Below are 18,029 nucleotides of genomic sequence, written 5' to 3' on the forward strand. Positions count from 1 at the left end.
AAATTGTAGGATTTATATTAAGGGAACAAGGGGTGTAAATGACAAGTTCACATCTCGATCCTACATCAGTTCTTTTTGGAAATTATCAGATTATCTTTTAGAAATGAAGCCCCTTCAGTTGTGGCTTCTGCAGTTGATATGGATTACGCTGAAATTCTGCAAACAAAATAATTCTAATGTTTTATTAATAAATGTTATACTAATAATGTCACAAGTTCAGCTCAGTTCATTGAAAATGTAGAATTTTCAGTTAAAAGTGTAAACATACACTAGCTTGGCGCAATCAAGTAAAATAACGAGCATGCCAGCAAGGCTTGAACCGACTGCCTGCAACAAGTTTACGCAGCACACTGCCATCGGTTGTGGAAACGGATGCTGTTGGAGGAGGAATGAAAATAAACACACACATGCGTCCATGTTAAAGCATCGTATCAGTGAATCAGGATGGTCCATCCGTCGACTGCCTCACCCTGAACATGGACTTGCTCTTTTTACCCGAATAGAGAGCACAGTTCCTCAATGTGACCGTTTATGTCCCCACAACATGAGGAATACCTGGCACACACGCTATGACTCAATAATGACAATTCTTACACACACACACACACACACACACACACACTGGCAACACTTTGTCAATGACCGTAGCTCCCATGGCCTGCAGTTACCATGGGAATGGGTGAGTGTGTTGCCATGGTTACGTGCTCTGCAGGCTGTACAGTGCGTGGGCAGAAGAAACATCTCCCCTTTGGTTCTCGCCTCTCCCTCCCTCCCTGTTTCTCTGTCTCTCACTCTCAGGTTAAAGAATCTACCGTTCACCTTTACTAAGCTGAAGGACCTGGCAGCTCTCTGGCTTTCTGACAATCAGGTATCTCTTTCCCTCTCTCCTCCCACACTCCCTCCCAGAGCCTGGACCTGCTGACAGGGTTGCAGCACAAACTGTGTCCATTAACCAGAGACATATAGAGCGGTGCAGGAATGAGCCCTAACACCTGGAAATAAGGCAGCATTGTGAAATCTTTAGTTCCTATGTGTCAGAGGTAATGGGGTTTTTGGTTAAAAGCCTGAATTGATGTTTAGAGTTAACGCATGATTAAGACATTACGGCATTTTGTTCTACGGCATTAAGTATGTCAGTAAATACCGCACTCCTGAATTTTGAGGGCTCTGTGTGTCTTTAAAGAAGGGCAAGCAGCTAAATGAGACTACTGAGGTTGACATTATCACATCAAGGTGAGAGGAGGAGTGAAGCTGGTTGTGGTGATGCTGAGGTCGTGTGTGCGCGCGCGCTGAAGTTTGATTGTAAGCCAATGTTAGCTTTTTACTTCCAGTAATAGCCTTCATTCACACTTCTTCACAAATCATAAAAGTGGCATTCATTTGTGTAGACTATCATGCTGAACTAAATCGAACGCTAACCTCATCGAAACAACAAGTAGCATAGCACTTTTTTTTTTTTAAACAACAATCCAACATAAACAATTCAGTTTCCTTTTGGTGGAGGGAACCCATGATGTTGCTAACCACCAGGTTGTGCTTCATAAAGGCATCACGGCAGCAGTCTATTCATCAGGTGACCCGGCGTCGACATCATATACCTCGTTTCTGCTGCTGTGCGATCCACTGGTCTAAAACAAGCACAAAGACGCATCTTACCTTTGTAAGGCTGATATGAAGTTCTGCATAATTTTGCTTCCTTCACGCTTCTGAAAGGTAGTAATTTTCTTCGTTACATTTAAAGTAACTTGTGCGGCTAAGAATTGAATCAGAGAGCCATACTGAAGATGACCTTCTATGATGCTAAGCTTGCTTGTTTAGACTGATTCGTCACTGATTCTTGATGCTGCCAGAGGGCTTGATTTTAATAGCAAACTGGTAGAATATAAAACGCAACAGCGGCGGCGTCTAGTGGGACATATAACATACAAATATGAAGATAGATTTGGAATGAGATAAAAATGACATGAATCTATGTTTTTAAAAAATTAAGACAACTGACCATTTTTGAGGACATCCTGCTCTCCCGGCAATACGGATTTATTTTACACATTATTTCAAAATTGTACCGTTTTCCCGCCATGCATCACGTCAGTCACTCTGCCAGATTTACTATCCTGAATTCACTCTGCTGGTAAGTCATCAATATGCAGCAGAGCTTCTTTCTAGGACTGTAGATGTAGTTGAGGGATCAGGGCTGCCCAGCACCAGTGAACCTGATCACTAATATGAAGATGTGTCTCTCTACAGTCCAAGGCTCTGATCCCCCTGCAGACGGAAGCTCACCCTGAAACCAAACAGAAGGTTTTGACCAACTACATGTTTCCTCAACAACCTCGACATGATGAGGGTACAATCTGTATGTGTGTGTGTGTGTGTTTGTTTGTGCATGTATGTGTGGATGTGTGTGTCTCATTGTCCTTTTGATTACAGAAGAATCAAAAGAAGTCCGCCAAATTTTCCGTATTTGTACTAGCACATTGTAATAATATGGCGTTATATGTGTGTCTGTGTGTGTATGCTTGTAGGTGTCTGATAATCTGGCACTAAACATTGTCAGTTTTAATCCTTGTGTCCTTGATATATGTTGTGATTATGTGTTCAGATTACCAGTCGGACAGTGACAGCTTTAATCCCACTCTGTGGGAGGAGCAGAGACAGCAGAGGATGACTGTGGCCTTTGACTTTGAAGACAAGAAAGAAGAGGAAGACAACTCTGGGAAGGTCAAGGTCAGACCTGTCTGCCTTTAAATAGAAGTGCTGTATGAGGCAGCCACTTACAGGCCATCAGGGTACCTTGAACTCCTTTAAAAGAATGAAGCCTCCTGGTTCACTCGTCAGTGCAGTGACTTGCAGGATTAAAAATAATTAAATAAAAGCACAAAAATGTGCAACATTATCAAAAAACATTGATCATAAATCTGTGTCATTCTAATATGATGCAGTTTTATCCTCTATTGAAACACATAAGCGTCCTTCAAGCGATACTTGACCTAAAAAAAAAAAAGAAGTGTATTTTGCCTTTGGAGTCCTCACAAAAAACGAACTGCATATATTTAGCTCCAAGCTAATGGGGCCCCGCGGTTTGTCGTTTGTTTGAGATAATAACTACCATTCATTTGAACCAAATTGCTCATGTTCATCTGCGCTTGTTCACAGAAGTGTTAAAGTTTGTTTCTTTTATGCTCAAATCCAAGTGTTTGTAATTACTGAGCATCCAGCTGGATAAAGAAGACACAGATTATGCCGGACGATGCACTTGAGAGTTTGTAAACTGGCAGTTTTGGACGTGTGCATCGTTGGCATTTTCTGTATTGTTGAGTGACAAAGAAGGGATCCAGCAAAGTACTTGAACAGCAAGTGCACACAAATAGATTTTAAGTGAAGTGTCACTTCAGTAGCCTAATCTGAGGTTTCACCCCTCTGGAAACTCAAGCTCATGGGTACTCTTGTATAAGTTTCTCATACAACATTGACACAATTTTAGAATTTCTCCTACGCAGCTTGATTATATTAATCCAGTCTAGCAGATTTTCATATTTTTGTGAAACCCGACCTGCTAATATGTCTCTTCTGCAGTTTCTTTGGAGTGACTTGAACAATGTTGAGTGCTGTGATGGTGATGCCCAGATTAATAGCGGTAAAAAAACAGAAAACAAACCAACAAGAGATTTGAGTGGAAGAGGAGCTTTTTCAAGCAATCACAACTGAAAGTTTTTTTTTTAAATTTTATTTCTATTCAATTCCTAACCTTTGTTGTGTAACAAGCATGGCCCTGCACTGGACTTGAACCCATGACCACAGTTATGTGGGCACAAAACCCCAGGAGCTGACATCTTTTGCTTGAGCAGAGCTCCTGTTGCAGAGGGGAGTTTACTCACTCTCCTGCACTGTGCAGTCACGTCCTTAAGCGTCACTTACCATCCAGGTCACGTTTCCAATGTAACCTGTGCTATGTAGATGAGTACCGTCCCGTTCTGGACTCCAGCAGGTTTCGCTTGCAAGCAGTCTGAAATGCATGCATGCTAGCCTTTGTCACATGTCTCTTGAGGTGTTAGAGTGATGCTTAATGACTTCACTGGTCTGCACCTGCTGGCTACTCACACCTGCTAACTACATCCATCTTTATCTGCAGGTGGAAATAAACCTCAAGCGATACCCAACACCCTACCCCGAGGACCTGAAGAACATGGTAAAGTCGGTGCAAAGCCTTGTGGGTAAAAGTGTGCACGCCGGCCATGGGCACCAGCACCAGCTGAGCACAGGCACTGCCACCTCAGCAGGGACCAACATGGAACACACGCACCACAGCAAAGAACAGTACGAGCCACCGTGGCCCCTGCCTCCCAAAGAGGTAGAACACACACACATACACACACACATGTATATACTCATAAAATTCTATCTTCTTTTTATGTTTGCTAATTTGACACTTTATATTAAATTTGTGTTTACCAGGTGACAGACAGAGAGATGCAGGACTTCTCTCAGACCCAAATGATAGATCAGGGATCAATGCATAACTCTGGCATTGACATACCCAAGAGGAAGGACAAAGAGGACCTGACAGAGAGCTCAGAGGTTTGTTACATAGTCACACACAAACACACACACACACACACACACACACACACACACACACACACACACACACACACTCAGAAGTTTGATGCTTATTTGTAATAATGATTTTAATTGTAGTGTTGTAGTTATCAAGCTATTGATTTACCACAATGACAGTGCTCCTCACTCACAAGCACTCTCCGATGCCCCCTGAGAGTGAAAGGAACATTAATTTGAGAATTTCCTATTAATAAAGTTTTGTTGTTGTTTTTTTTTTAACATTTTTTCAGTACATTTTTATTTTCCTGTTGTCTATCATGAAAAATCCTTTCTGCAAATGTTTATGTGCTGCATTTGTTCATCAGTACGAGCACGTCGATGAGTGTTGAGACCCCTTTCAGTGCTTTTTAGTGGCCAAATATAAATGTCAGTCTGGAACATTATCACGAATTATTCTGGAAGTTGTTTACCATCCCTGACTTAATTGGCTCTCTAAAGAGGTTCTACTGCATCTCTGTATGGTTTTCAACATCGTAGCACATGGATTGTATCAGTTTGTATGACTCGACTGTAACTGAGCCGTGTGATTCCTGCAGGACTCGATGGGGGGCTCACCCAATGACATTCGCATCTCTGACATGAGGCCCACCCTGGTGGAGCCCCCCATGTACAAACCAAAGGTGGTTCTGCTGGGCAAGGACAAGAAAGGTACTGTACATTAATTCGAAAAGCCTGTTGAACCATGAATAACAGTGAGACCATCAGTCGTAACAATCATACATGTAGGCAAATGATGACAAATACACAACTGTAAATTACTGCAGGCGTGTTGTAATACTGCTCACTTCTTAGTCATAGCGGCATGGAGATTAATTTCAGCACATAGAATATAGAACGAGGGAGCGCTAAGAGCTCCTCTGAGTATGTAGAATCCAGTTAGATGTGTTCAGCTATAAGTTTGACCATTTTTCTCTTTCATCTGAGGTAAATCCAGGTAAATTCAAAAATAACCCCATAGCTAATTTTACCTTCATTGCCATAAATGTGTGTTTTAATCCCATCCACTGACAGACAGAGTCTAGCTGTGTTTGGAACCAAATCAGGAAAAGCTCTTTGAGTGTACAGGGTACTAGCTGCAAAATATTTAAAGGAACAAACCAGTTTTTGAGTGAATTATTTGCCCTCCTCTCCCGAGACCAGCTAATAGCTAGCTTAGCACAATGAATGACAGTGGATGAGTTCACTCCACCTGTAATTCCTGTAAAATTTGACAGTCAAAAGTTACATTTTAATTTAATCTTTAATCCAGAATTATGGTTTTATATGCCCTCACAAACAATCATGACAGAGTTGATCTGGGAAATACATAAAATCCAAATATGACAGGAGCATGTGAGCGCCTGTCAAATTTTGAAGTATCAAGAAAAAGTGGAGGTGAAATTTCCATTGAATGGTGTTGCGTGTCTCTGTCCGTCTGTTTAGAGTCTACAGATGAGGAGGTGGACAAGCTCCACTGTCTGAACCACAGCGGCTCCTCAGCCACCTACTCTGACTATTCTCCCTCACAGGGCTCCTCCGGTTCCTCCAACCCACCCGCTAACACACACTCACACACACTCTCCCACCCGCATCAACACAATCCTGCCATGACGGCCTCCAGCAAGGACCAGGCTCCTCAAACGCACTGGACCAACAGGTATACACACACACACACACACACACACACACACACACACACACACACACACACACACACACACACACACACACACACACACACACACACACACACACACAAAATTTCATTTCTATCCCTCTTTCCAACTATCTATCATCTCCTTTTTCTTTCAATTCTAACCCCCTTCTTCAATCTCCCTCATCTATCACCCTCATCCATCTCCCACCTCATCACTCTACCCATCTATCCATCCATCCATCCATCCATCCAGCTCTCCCTCCTCCCTCCATCTTTCACCGTCTTTCTCATCTCTGTGCTTGCTCAGTCAAGGTCAGAGAGACTCATTAGGATGCTGCAGACTTGTGCTCAGGATCCTCTCTCATCTCTCTCCTCTGATTCTGAGAACATCAGGGATGTTACTATCTATAGGGCTGTTCACACCAACAAGAGAGGAGGCTTGTGTATGTGGACCACACACCTCCTAATGAAGTTAGAGATTTCATACGTCAAAAAGCGTCTCTTTCAAGTCTTTGGATCAGTTCTCTAAATGGGAATGTTGCAGGTTATAGACAATCATAAATATGTCAAATTGACTTAGGTGCCATCTCTCTGGCAGCTTTTCATGTTTGTTGTATCCAGTGAAAATGCTACCAAGGTTCCTGTCATGTGATTGACATTTTAACACTGCTAAAATACCTTTTTTATTTCTCTTTTATATGCACAAAATGTAAAGGCTGATAAACAGTTGTTATAACTAAACGGATGTAACAAATGTAATATAGATGAACTTATACATCGATCTAAAAAAAAAAAAAATTAAACTCCACAGGATCCAAACTGATACTTTTTGAATTTTTAAAGAACTTTAACATTTTTCTGTTTCGTGATATTGAGCTCGTCTCCTGTTGACTGGAAATTAGACACAAATCCTGACCTCAGTCTGTCCTTTTGTCTGAGTGCTTGTGAAACATGTGGTGTATGCAAAATGCAAGAAGCAAGCAGGGCGGCTGAAGGCGTTATTGGTTCTTTTCAAGGCTGAAACAGTCATTGAAGCGACCACAGGTTCTTGATCTGTCAAGGAAGAAGCAGAGATGGCGAGGAAAGCTATGCTGCTACCTGTTATTACAGTCACAACAGCACACGGTGTTTCACTCTAAACATTTTCTCAATCATTTTGCAGCATCACTAGTGATTTTTATATTCTCTGTTATTGTTTTAAGACTGGCCCAGTCATTCCCCAAACCTATTGATTCGAAGCCCCTGCTATCTCAGAGAGAAACCCCTCCATCAGGTACCCTGCAGCAACGCGGTGATCGACGCCCACTGAGCGAGCCTTTTGACTGGGCTGAGGCCCCTCACTATGACAACACAGGTTTTGATGCTGAAGAGTCTCCTCTGGACCCCTCATCCTCCACCACAAGCCAGGGAAATCCACCACTGGGTTCTAAACCCCGCAGCCAGTCAACACATGGCCGCCGTCCTCTCCTGAGGCAAGAGAGAATTGTAGGAGTACCCTTGGAACTGGACACCCAGACACTTCCCTTCCACAGTAATCAACGCTCCGGCCCAGACAATGACCCCCAAGGCTCTGCACACCCCTCCCAGAATCCTTGGCAGAATTGGACCCGTACCCCAAGTCCATTAGAGGACAGGACCGCTTTTCCCTCCAAACTGGACCTGACACCCACATCAAGCCCCAACCCAGACCGCAAGGTGATGGACCCGAGGTAACTGAAGCAGGAGATCCATTTTCCAGTACAACAATCCTCGGTTACCTCTAATACTTGAGTGTTTATGAGGAATCCTTCATTATATTCAGGATTTCCAGGCATTCATTCAGTAAACACCACAGCAGCATTTGTCCACGTGGCTCCTGTTGAAGATCCAGCGGTTGATCAACTTACGCTACATAAATCAAATTCCTGACTTTGTTTATTAGATGTTAAGTGTTTTGAAACACCCTTGGTTTGAAACTGATCCAGCTTTTATATAGCATCCAAATAATCAGTCGCTTAATTTATGATCAAGCTGGCTTATCACGTTTGTATTAGTTATCAACCCAAAAGACCAGACAATCTCTTGTCTGAGCTTCTCAAACTAATTTTAGACAATTAGAGAATATTTTCTAAGTTATGTTGCTGTCAATTTGGTACTTTTGCACTGCACTTTTGTTGTAAAAAGTTAATTATTTGAACACTTTCCTATGAGTTTTACAGTGCATGTGCGTTAATTTTTTTTTTAATTAGGCCAGAAAAGGATTCATTAAAACTGCAATTAAGTACTTATCTAGCAATAAGGAGGCACAACACATAAACATGCTTTTAATTTCTGCTTCTGTCGTCACAATCCTGCTTTTTTTAATGCCCTTTACTGTTGTTTCCTGTTCTTCCTTCCAAGGGAAGGACCAGGGCCTTTGCCTGGCAGCTGGTCATATCACGACAATCAGGGTGAGCAAAACAGAAAGGATCAGCTGACTGTCACCGGCGGCAACAAAGTGACGGTGGTCATGAGTAAGAGCTCAGATCGCCTGTCTCCCATGATGAAAGAGACCAGGTCCAAGTTTAAGAAGTCACAGAGCATCGATGAGATTGACATTGGATCCTATAAAGTGTACAGGTAGAATCATTTTTGTCATGGATGTATTACATTATGTCCTGCCCGTGCGCAGTACTTTGATTATAGCCGTATACATTGAGTTCATTTGTAGTTTTCTCTCCACAGTATTCCCATGGACAGCTACAGTTCATCCATTGAGCAGCAGACCAGTTTGGACCGTCCAGAGCTGCCTGGTTCTATGGAGCAGACCAGCATGGCACGATCCCAGTCTGCACCCATGTTAGATGATGAACTGGGATTCCCAGGACATGGCAACCAGAACCAACAGGGACACAACCAGAAACCTGCCATCCCACAGAAGGCCTACCACTTCGACCAGAACTACAATCCCCAGGTCAGCAGCCGGCATCCTTCCTGATATTGAATTTGGGTTTTTTTGAGTAGGTTTTAAGGTTATTTAGGATAACAAATCTTTGCAAAATAGGTAAAAGTCATGGTAACAACAATGCCTGGAAACATTCAGGGACTAACTGGTGAAAATTTGGACCAATCAGGTGACCATGGACCGCAGGGCCCCTCCTCCCTTCCCCAATACACCAGATTATGTCAACCACTCATCAAAAGCCTTGGAGTACATCAATCAACCAGGGAAGACGTTACCCAAAGAGTTAGTGAGCCCTCGCTACCGCGCTTATCCACCGCTGGAGATGTTTTCTTTCCCCCAATCACCAATCAACCAGGATGGTCCCAGTCATCCCAGTCAGCAGCAGCAACCAATCCCATCCCAGCGTTCCAGGCCAGGGTTTTTGAGGAGAGCGGACTCGTTGGTGAGCTCTACAGAACTCGCTTTGTTCCGCAGAGTTCATGAAGCTCAGCAGGAGGCGCTGCAGGAAGCGCAGTACAGACAGCAGGTATGACATCTACAGAATTATGTGGAAATTAATAATTCATATACAGTGAATATAAAAGCAATATTTGTTTATAAGCTCTACAATGGAAAAAAATTATAGAAAGAAGGCAACTGAGAGTCAACTTTAACATCTCTTACCTCATTCCTCAGGGCGACCCTCCGCTTTACGGTCGGGCTCTTGCCTACTCCACCCCAATGGAGCACTCTGCTGTCACCAACATGTCTGACAACCAGAGCCAGATGCTGCACAACAAGAGAAACGGACGCTACGATGATGACTACCCCACCTACCAGGAACAAAAGAAGCCCATGATTGGTTATCCGACCAAGAGCCTGACTCAGCGCCGCCCCCTGTCGGCCAGGAGCTACAGTACTGAGACCTACGGGGCATCTCAGGTAGACTGTTTGTCCCTAAACTGTTTCAGTTTATTGATTCAAGTTTCATATTGTAGACCTCTGGCAGCCTACCGTATCATAGAGGTGTGAGGACTTTGGAGTGTTACGTGTCGCTGTACATAAGTGGAATCATTTTTGATCCATCTATTGTACTCCAGTGAAGCCGGTCCAGGTAGCAAAGGTAACACAGGTGTAATTTACTCCAGCCACATCCTCGAGACGCGAAGGCATTCCCAAGTCTGCAAATAATTTCTTCAGCATTTTTTTGAGTTTGCCTAGTCAGACTTTCCCAAAATAGCCACGGAGAGGTGTCCAGGGGCATACTAAGCAGCTGCACAAAAAACTGTCTGACTCCTTTCTGCATGAAGGAGCAGAAACTCTGAGCTCAGAAAACAACACTGAGCACTTGTGACTGCAGTCTTATCCTTAAGGTCTGGTTTAGGTAAAGCTGTTATGTTCCAATAAGGTTTGGAACATAACCAACATAACTTAGTAATCTGAGAGCACCATGATCAGGCTCAGCACCAGTGTCCATACAATGGTCTGGCATAGAGTGTGCATTAGGAGCTGTGTCCACCGAAAGGGTTTTATTAAGTATATTTTAAATTGTTTGCAAAGGAAGTGCTGTGTTTTTAATGCTACAGAATCTTTCAAATGGCAAACGTGACAAGGAGCTGAGTGTTTATTTTGTGCTTTGACAAATTTTTTTTGCCGGTTGCTGAGGTTTGGAAAATCTGCAGTTTTGGGTAAAACGCCACACTTGTCACTGTCACTTTTATCCAGTCTTCCAATCACAGTGGAGGAGGACAGATACCACAGACCAACACTGTGTCCCTCATGTGTGATTGCTGAAGAGCAACAAGGAAGGAGATTTTGTTCCAGGGTGGTGGATTCCTTTTTACATCCAGAGAAAAGACCAGAGGAAGTACTCTGCTTTTTGCTGGACATTTTTACTCCCATGGAAATGCTGTATCATAGCAACCAAAAGCGCTCTAAAACGCTCCCAGCTGCACGCTTCAGAACAGTGCCTCGTGTTTTCAGCTGAAAAACAAATACTTCGGTGGACACAAGACCTTTCTGAGGTCTCTGTGATAACCCGCCCACCAATTTCATGTTCTGTTTCACATAACCTCCCCATCCCGGGGACATTTAGTCTTCCTCTGTGGGCCAGCAGTTTAGAGGACAATCAAAAATGTGATGAACATACTCAAGTTGTTCTTCGCCGCGTGAGCAATCAAGAAATGAGGCCTCTGCATACAGTCTGTATTTTTTTTGTATGCATTTATTTATCTAATCAGAATAATTCTGCACAGAAACCTGCATGCTGAGTCAGAGGCATTTATTATTCTGTTTGTGTGAAAATTTGCATGGAGAGACTACTTCCATACACCGTAGTTCCACATAGTTCCTTGCCGTCCAATTTCTGTCACACTTGTTGCGGATATATGTGTCACGCATGCTGCACCACTTTTCCTTCACTGCTTCAAGTAACATTATACAAATCAAGGCAACTTATTCACTTGCAACATTCAGGCAGTCATTTAAATTCATACTTGCTAGCAACTGAATTAATCAACCCTGTTTGAGGCTAGCGGTATCTACGAGGCTACGTGTGTGAATAAGTGAATGGTAGCTGCCCAGTGCTCAATCTTTAATCTCTAATCTGCATCCTTAAATTGAGGCCTTCCCAGATTCGAAACTGTTCTACATACAATCTCTCTCTGTACTCCTCATTTTTAATTGTCGCTTTGTTTATCATGAGGTGCTTTGTGTCGGGAGGTGTATACCAGTACATGAGCGGAGCTGCCAACTGTCAAAAACGTTTCGATGTCTGTGAAAAATGCAGAAGTTCAAACCTGTTCCAAAACCTCGTGGCGCAACATGAGTTTAAATGTATTTTTTAAACATTCAACAATTTCAGGGCAAAAATACAGACATAGTGTAGAAAGACCAATGCTGCCATTTTTCTGTGGGGGAACAGAGCTTGAAATCTTAGAAGCACAAGCTTTAGTTCCCTCCATTAAAGTCTGAGTCCAACTTATATTTCCTTCATGGTCTTTATAAGGCCCGTCCAGTGTCAGCTCGTCCCACTATGGCCGCCCTGCTGGAGAAGATGCCGCCTGACTACACCTTGGCAACCTGCCCTGAGAAACCTTCCGATGACACCATCAAAGTAAGACCAGTCGTACCACAGAAACCTGAAGACATCACCTCCAAGATGCCTGCCGATTGGAGGCAACAGCTGCTCAGGCACATAGAGGCCAAACGATTGGACAGGGTACGTCAATATGATAGTCACACTGAAGAGGGAGATGCACACACACACACACACACACACACACACATACACACACACCCTCATGCTCACATCAATACAGCATTCGGAAGCCTTCCCCGTCTGTATTTGTGTAAGTCTGTGTTATAAGGTTGACCAGATATGTGTCTGGCTGCATGTGTGTCCACTCCACTCTGTCGCTCTGTCAGCCCGACCTACCGCACACTCACTACCGTGTTATACAAAGGCAACTGGACTTGTTTGAGCGTCCTGAAGATCTTTCACCTCTGTCTGGAAGGCTTCTTCATTTCTACCCGGTCATACCTGTAGTTGAGCTGCCTGGGAAGGCAACTCATGACATCGTACGACCTTTCTTCCTTTCAGTGATATTTGTTCCAGTTTGACATGGATGGCCTCCTTTTTCTCTGCAGTTGTCTGTGTTTTCTGGCCAGAATGTGAACATTGCTCTACATGGTGTCCTTCAGAAGTAGCTAGCATAGCGAGTTCTGATTGATCTGACAAGTTAATCTGCTGTGTTGTGTTCCTTGTGTTTGTGAAGGGGTTTGTTTTTTTTTGTTTGTTTCCCCAACAAAAAGGACTGTGCATCCCTCACTGTACTAAATTCCTCTGCGTATACTTCGGCGTTCTGTCCTTAAGTTTGTGCTCCTTCCTCCCCTCTGTCCTTGTGGCCACGCTCTGTGCCCAGTAATGTAGGGATCTGATAACAGCTTGTCTTCCAGTGAGTGCTGAATATAAAAAGAGTAAATATCGATCTGTTTGTGTGGGTTTTTCGGTATATTTCGATGGGGAGACTTCTGTCGTCTTCACTGTGCAGCGCTCCTTTCAAGGCCAAACTATTTCCACTCACTTCCTCTTGAGTGAACGTGATGTTTCTGTCCACTGCGTTGCCGTGCTGTGTGAGGGCTTCTGCCTCTTGTGTTTTTTGACCCAGGTCAAAAATGGCCTGCGCATGAGGTCAGAGTTTTACTCTTTACAGCCCTTTTGTCTACAGTGTGAACAAATTTAATTGCAAGTCACTGCTGGATCCAATGACCCTGCAGTAGATTGGGGTGTTTATTGTCTCGGCTCTGATTGGCATCAACGGGAACCCAAATCCCAGGTAAAGGTAGGGATTTGTGGCCAGCCTCCAGCGCTTCCAATGTAGGACCCACATTGAACGAGCAGTCAGAGCTCTATCAACAATATACACGGCAGCAATGAAAGCTTGTTGCCTCTGCTTATAACTTCTGTGAATTTATGTTGTCTCAGGCACAAATTCATCCCTTCTGCATTCACGCAGCGGTGCCCTCAAATATTGTTCAGTCAGCGTTGAGAGTGTATGTAAGCCAAACAATGCTACACTGTGGTGCTGTTGACCATCCTCTCTTTTGTTGTGGTGACTGCATTTCTGACACAGAAAGGTAGCTCCTCCTTTTCTCGTGATGAGAACGGTTTTTCGTACATGCGTGAATATACCTCCTCCATGTGGAGCAGTGACACAGCCCTTCTCCTGCCTGTAGAAACATTTCAACATTGGAAATAATAGTTAGTCTGCAGGACTTGGAGCAGGCGGATGTGTGGTCGAAGGTGAGGTTGGTTCTGTGGGCCAAATGGTCCTGCATGTACACATTACAGACTTTCCTGCTTCTGGTTGGGCATGCAGGTGACGGGTGAAGAGCCATCGAGGGACACCGTGGTTTCCTCCATTTTTAGTTTTCTATCAGTATTGGCAAAACCCAGAGAGTGTTTGTTGCGGTGTGAGGTGTGTTTGCCAGTGGGAGGCTACTGAGTTGATGCCACTGATGATGGCTTTGAGGAGGATGACTCTGCTTACCACTCGTCTTGAAGCTGCTGGTGGCGACAGGATCGCACGTGACTTCTAGAAACTTTAACAAGCCCAGTTGCCTTTGAGAAGCACTTAGATGTGACCTGGATGACTGTGGATCTTCACGGACACTCAGCGTGGCTATGTGCTGAATCTGCATTGCATAATTCTGGTAGCTTGAATTTAGATCGACAATAATTATAACGAACGCTGAACTCTGTGGAAGCGGTTGATTCATGTCATCTGGATTTTTGGAGGAACTTCTTCACCTTCAGGAATTCTTTCAGATGATTGAGATTTTTTTTTTCAACTTTTTTTTACCAACTGAGGGTGTGGAGATTTAAAAATGTACAGGTGTTTATCAGGTCGGAAGGGTGGAGTCTGACCCATACTATGCACTAAAAGTCATATTACATGATCATTCTTTTTTAAATTGGCTCTCGTAAGACTTTAGAGTGAACATAAATACAATTATAGATATATACTTAAAAGACAATGGCATTGGGGATCATGGTGTCTTTTTTTAATCCCTTATAATATCAAGTAAAGTTCAGTATGTGACGGAAGTCTGAATTTTTTTAAAGTATATAGTTATGAAGGACTTTATCCACAACTTGTTGCTTGTATGACCCAATGTTCACTGTGTGTATGACCAATCACTAGCTAACATTTCTCTGTGCTTTCAGCAACTCTGCACTGTTGTTGTTGTTGTTGTTGTTGTTTTTATCAGTGTTATTGATGTTTGTTTGTTTGTGGAGCTCACAGTGTGTTGTCACCACGCTGCAGCCCACTCACCCCCCCCCCCCCCCCTCCCCGTACCTTCACCCATGTCATGTGATGTTGTCTTTTCCAATCAGAGTGGTGTCCTAAAGCACAACACGCTCACGCTGGGCATGCTCTGTCAGGGCGGGGGTCACGGCCAGGGGCGCAGCAGCACTTTGAACTTTAACCTTTACAATAACGCTAAGCATGAGCCCCCTGCTGGCCGCTGGCTGCCACTACCTCCTCCTCCATCTGCTAACGCTGTGAGTATCCCGATGAAAACAAAGAGCCCGTGGTACTGCTGTTGTTGCGCCACAACTAGGGAATTATAAAGAATAGCTGCCATTGCCTCTGCAACCCACTGTAGCCAACACAAACTTTACCATTGCCCTATTATTATTATTATTATTATTATTATTATTATTATTATTATTATTATTATTATTACTACTACTACTACTACTACTACTCCTACTACTACTACTACTACTACTACTACTACTACACTGTAACTGTCTATTCCATCATCTCAAGCTGTGTGAGTAAGTCAACTGGACGTTAATTTTGTGGCATTAAAGTCCCAGTCTAATGACTGAAGAATTACAACTACAAACTAGGATACATTTTGTTGACAGGTTGTTTCTTCAAGGGTTTGAATGACACGTCTGGCTTTTCAAGATGGCCAAAAGTCTAAACTATGAAATAAATATGGCTGTATGTCAATATGCAGGGAGACTTCTGACGCAGTCAGCAGTGAGGCATTGCTCATTGATGTCAACAAATTTTGAGTCACTCTGCATCCAGCTGAATTGAAACAAAAAAATCGTCACAAATTTTGCATGGGAAGATGAGTAAAAGACAGGATCGTTCAAACCTGTCTGAAAGATTGCCAGGCAGACAGCAACAGTGCAAAGACTTCAGTGGTAAAAGGCGCAAAACAACTGTGAAAGGTAGAGGAAAATAGTGAGAGGGCCGGCGAATGAACACGGGGGCTGATGAGATGATGAAAGGTTGGTGTGTTGGCAGTTCAGGATGATTTTGAAGTACGAGTGGATAACAATGTGGATGGGACCATAACGCTGGAGAATAGAGTCCAAGGGAGTGATGGACAGGTGGAGAAAGTCAGGTCTGGAAATGACGGGGACGAGTGAGAAGTGGCTGGAGATGGAGACAAAGAAGCAGGCTGAAAATTCAGAGTCTTATAAATGCATACCTGTACATACAAGTTTTAAACTTTTTAAAAACTTCAGTCTCAGTAATTATTATGTTTTTGTCTCCCTCTGTCTCCCTCAGACCCCCTCCCAGCAGGGTGCCATGCTGGATAATGATCAAGAGGGGGTGTCAGGGAGCAATCAATGGGCTCCCTACTCGCTTGGCAGGAGGGATGTCCCCCCTGACAACCTCATGAAAAAGGTAAGAGCTGACTATTGTAGTTCTTTTCCACCTTGAACGTAAGGGAAGAGCTTATATCTTCATCTCTGTTTATATAATCACCCATCCTCTTTGCACAGGGTGGCCACTCCCACAACCCTTCCCACCAATCCCATAACACCATGATCGTCACTTCCTCCTCCTCTTCCTCGGCCACAACCCCTCATCGTGTGGTTGGGCAGCAGGGATACGATGGCATCATGATGAGCAAAGGGGTTCAGTACCAGCCAGGGATGCCCTTGTCAGTCGTCCCAGCGGGGGGGCAGTATCAAGGCAACATGTCTCAAGGTAGATGGTGATAAATGACAAAAAATGTGGACCATGGCCAATTATTTTGAGTTTAAAAGTTATCTGTTAATTCTAATCACAATTGAACAGTTTACATATGAACTGATAGTGAATATTCAATGCTACCAGTGTCTGTTCTTCCCATCCAACTCTTCCAGTTCCTGGCCAAGCCTACCCCAGTTCCGGCCTGCCTATGGCCCTGTCCTCCTCTGGGAACCAACCCCAGTATAACCCTCATAGCTCCCACACCTCCCATCAGCCTGCCACCAACCCCCAGTACCACAGCAACCAGGGCATGGTCCACAGCAATCAGGTTGTTGTGACCACTCACACCAATCCGCGGCCTCAGAGCGCTCGCTGCCTGTTGCAGACTAAAGGCCAGAAGAGTACAGATGGTTTCCAGGAACAGGTATCTGACTGCCTGTCTGCCCATCTGTGTGTCTGAAGCTACTTCCTCTCATGCTGTCTTGACGGTTGATTTTGAAACATTGTATGAGGTTAGAGTCGAAAAACAGACAAAGTCTCTCATCCCAATGTTTCTATCGCCTTGTGGTGGCTTATTTCCTGTAAATTATTGACCTCAGACCTCCGTATCATGGAAAACAAGTCTTTACAACTGCCCGGAGTGGATTCGTTGATAACGAGATACGAGTTTCATGTGATCAAACATGTCTTTTTACTTAAGGGTCTTTAATGAGGACAACGCATGTTTTAATCTGCTTTTAGCCTCTGTCATTTTAAAAGCCTAATAGCAATAGTTTGAGCAGGAACAGCTCTAGAAGACGCAGCGGAGGTTAATTTCTGCCCCTTGTAGATAGCTGGGTATTACTGCACCAGTTTGGGTGGGAAGATGAACTCCTTATGCCAACACTACTGTTTCAGAGTCCTTTGTTTTTGGCCTTCAGATTTTTCATTATGCCAAATTGAAACTCTGACCAGAATAACTGTGGCTCAGAGAGCCGAGAACATCGACTGTAGCTGCCAGAACATGTTGCACACCACGCAAAAGCTTGTTACTGTTGTGCATGCAGACGTCATTCGACTCCAAGCTCATTCAGTTTGACAGATTGTTTATATTTCACTTGTTTTTTTCTTTTTATATCTCTCTTTCTTTCTTTGTCTCTCTTTGTCCTCCCTTCTTTCTAGTTATGTGTGAGAATAGAGAAGAACCCTGGTCTTGGTTTCAGTATCTCTGGTGGCATCAGTGGCCAGGGGAACCCCTTCAAACCTTCCGACATGGTACGACCCGACCTGGCCTGCCAGCCAATCACAGCCTCCCCAGCTTTACTTCAGAGTTACCATGGAAACTGTGGCTAGTTACAGCAGTATTTAGTTTGTCTGTCTGTCT

The 18,029-nt window shown here is 43.8% G+C and overlaps 1 protein-coding gene across 11 annotated transcripts in view; it reads left to right on the plus strand.

Annotated features, from left to right (window-relative positions):
- The window catches only part of lrrc7 (leucine rich repeat containing 7), a 101,260-nt gene that overhangs the window by 75,768 nt on the left and 7,463 nt on the right, over positions 1-18,029 (plus strand). For 9 of the 11 annotated variants that reach the window (XM_086225553.1, XM_086225552.1, XM_086225555.1 and 6 more), the window contains 18 exons: positions 799-868; positions 2,248-2,347; positions 2,603-2,727; positions 4,133-4,351; positions 4,456-4,578; positions 5,157-5,268; positions 6,043-6,256; positions 7,459-7,965; positions 8,636-8,854; positions 8,960-9,188; positions 9,349-9,705; positions 9,855-10,100; positions 12,166-12,378; positions 15,058-15,225; positions 16,256-16,375; positions 16,474-16,681; positions 16,840-17,090; positions 17,828-17,920. In XM_086225553.1, the coding sequence (XP_086081679.1) occupies positions 799-868; positions 2,248-2,347; positions 2,603-2,727; positions 4,133-4,351; positions 4,456-4,578; positions 5,157-5,268; positions 6,043-6,256; positions 7,459-7,965; positions 8,636-8,854; positions 8,960-9,188; positions 9,349-9,705; positions 9,855-10,100; positions 12,166-12,378; positions 15,058-15,225; positions 16,256-16,375; positions 16,474-16,681; positions 16,840-17,090; positions 17,828-17,920 (3,574 nt within the window). The remainder of the gene's footprint in view (positions 1-798; positions 869-2,247; positions 2,348-2,602; positions 2,728-4,132; positions 4,352-4,455; positions 4,579-5,156; positions 5,269-6,042; positions 6,257-7,458; positions 7,966-8,635; positions 8,855-8,959; positions 9,189-9,348; positions 9,706-9,854; positions 10,101-12,165; positions 12,379-15,057; positions 15,226-16,255; positions 16,376-16,473; positions 16,682-16,839; positions 17,091-17,827; positions 17,921-18,029) is intronic. The other 2 variants (XM_086225558.1, XM_086225561.1) reach the window with 1 other exon arrangement.

This window comes from Aulostomus chinensis, chromosome 14 (genome assembly GCF_037954235.1).
Source record: "Aulostomus chinensis isolate RoL2024-O1b breed Wild chromosome 14, RoL_Achi_v1.0, whole genome shotgun sequence".
In the NCBI taxonomy this organism is placed as follows: Eukaryota; Metazoa; Chordata; class Actinopteri; order Syngnathiformes; family Aulostomidae; genus Aulostomus; species Aulostomus chinensis.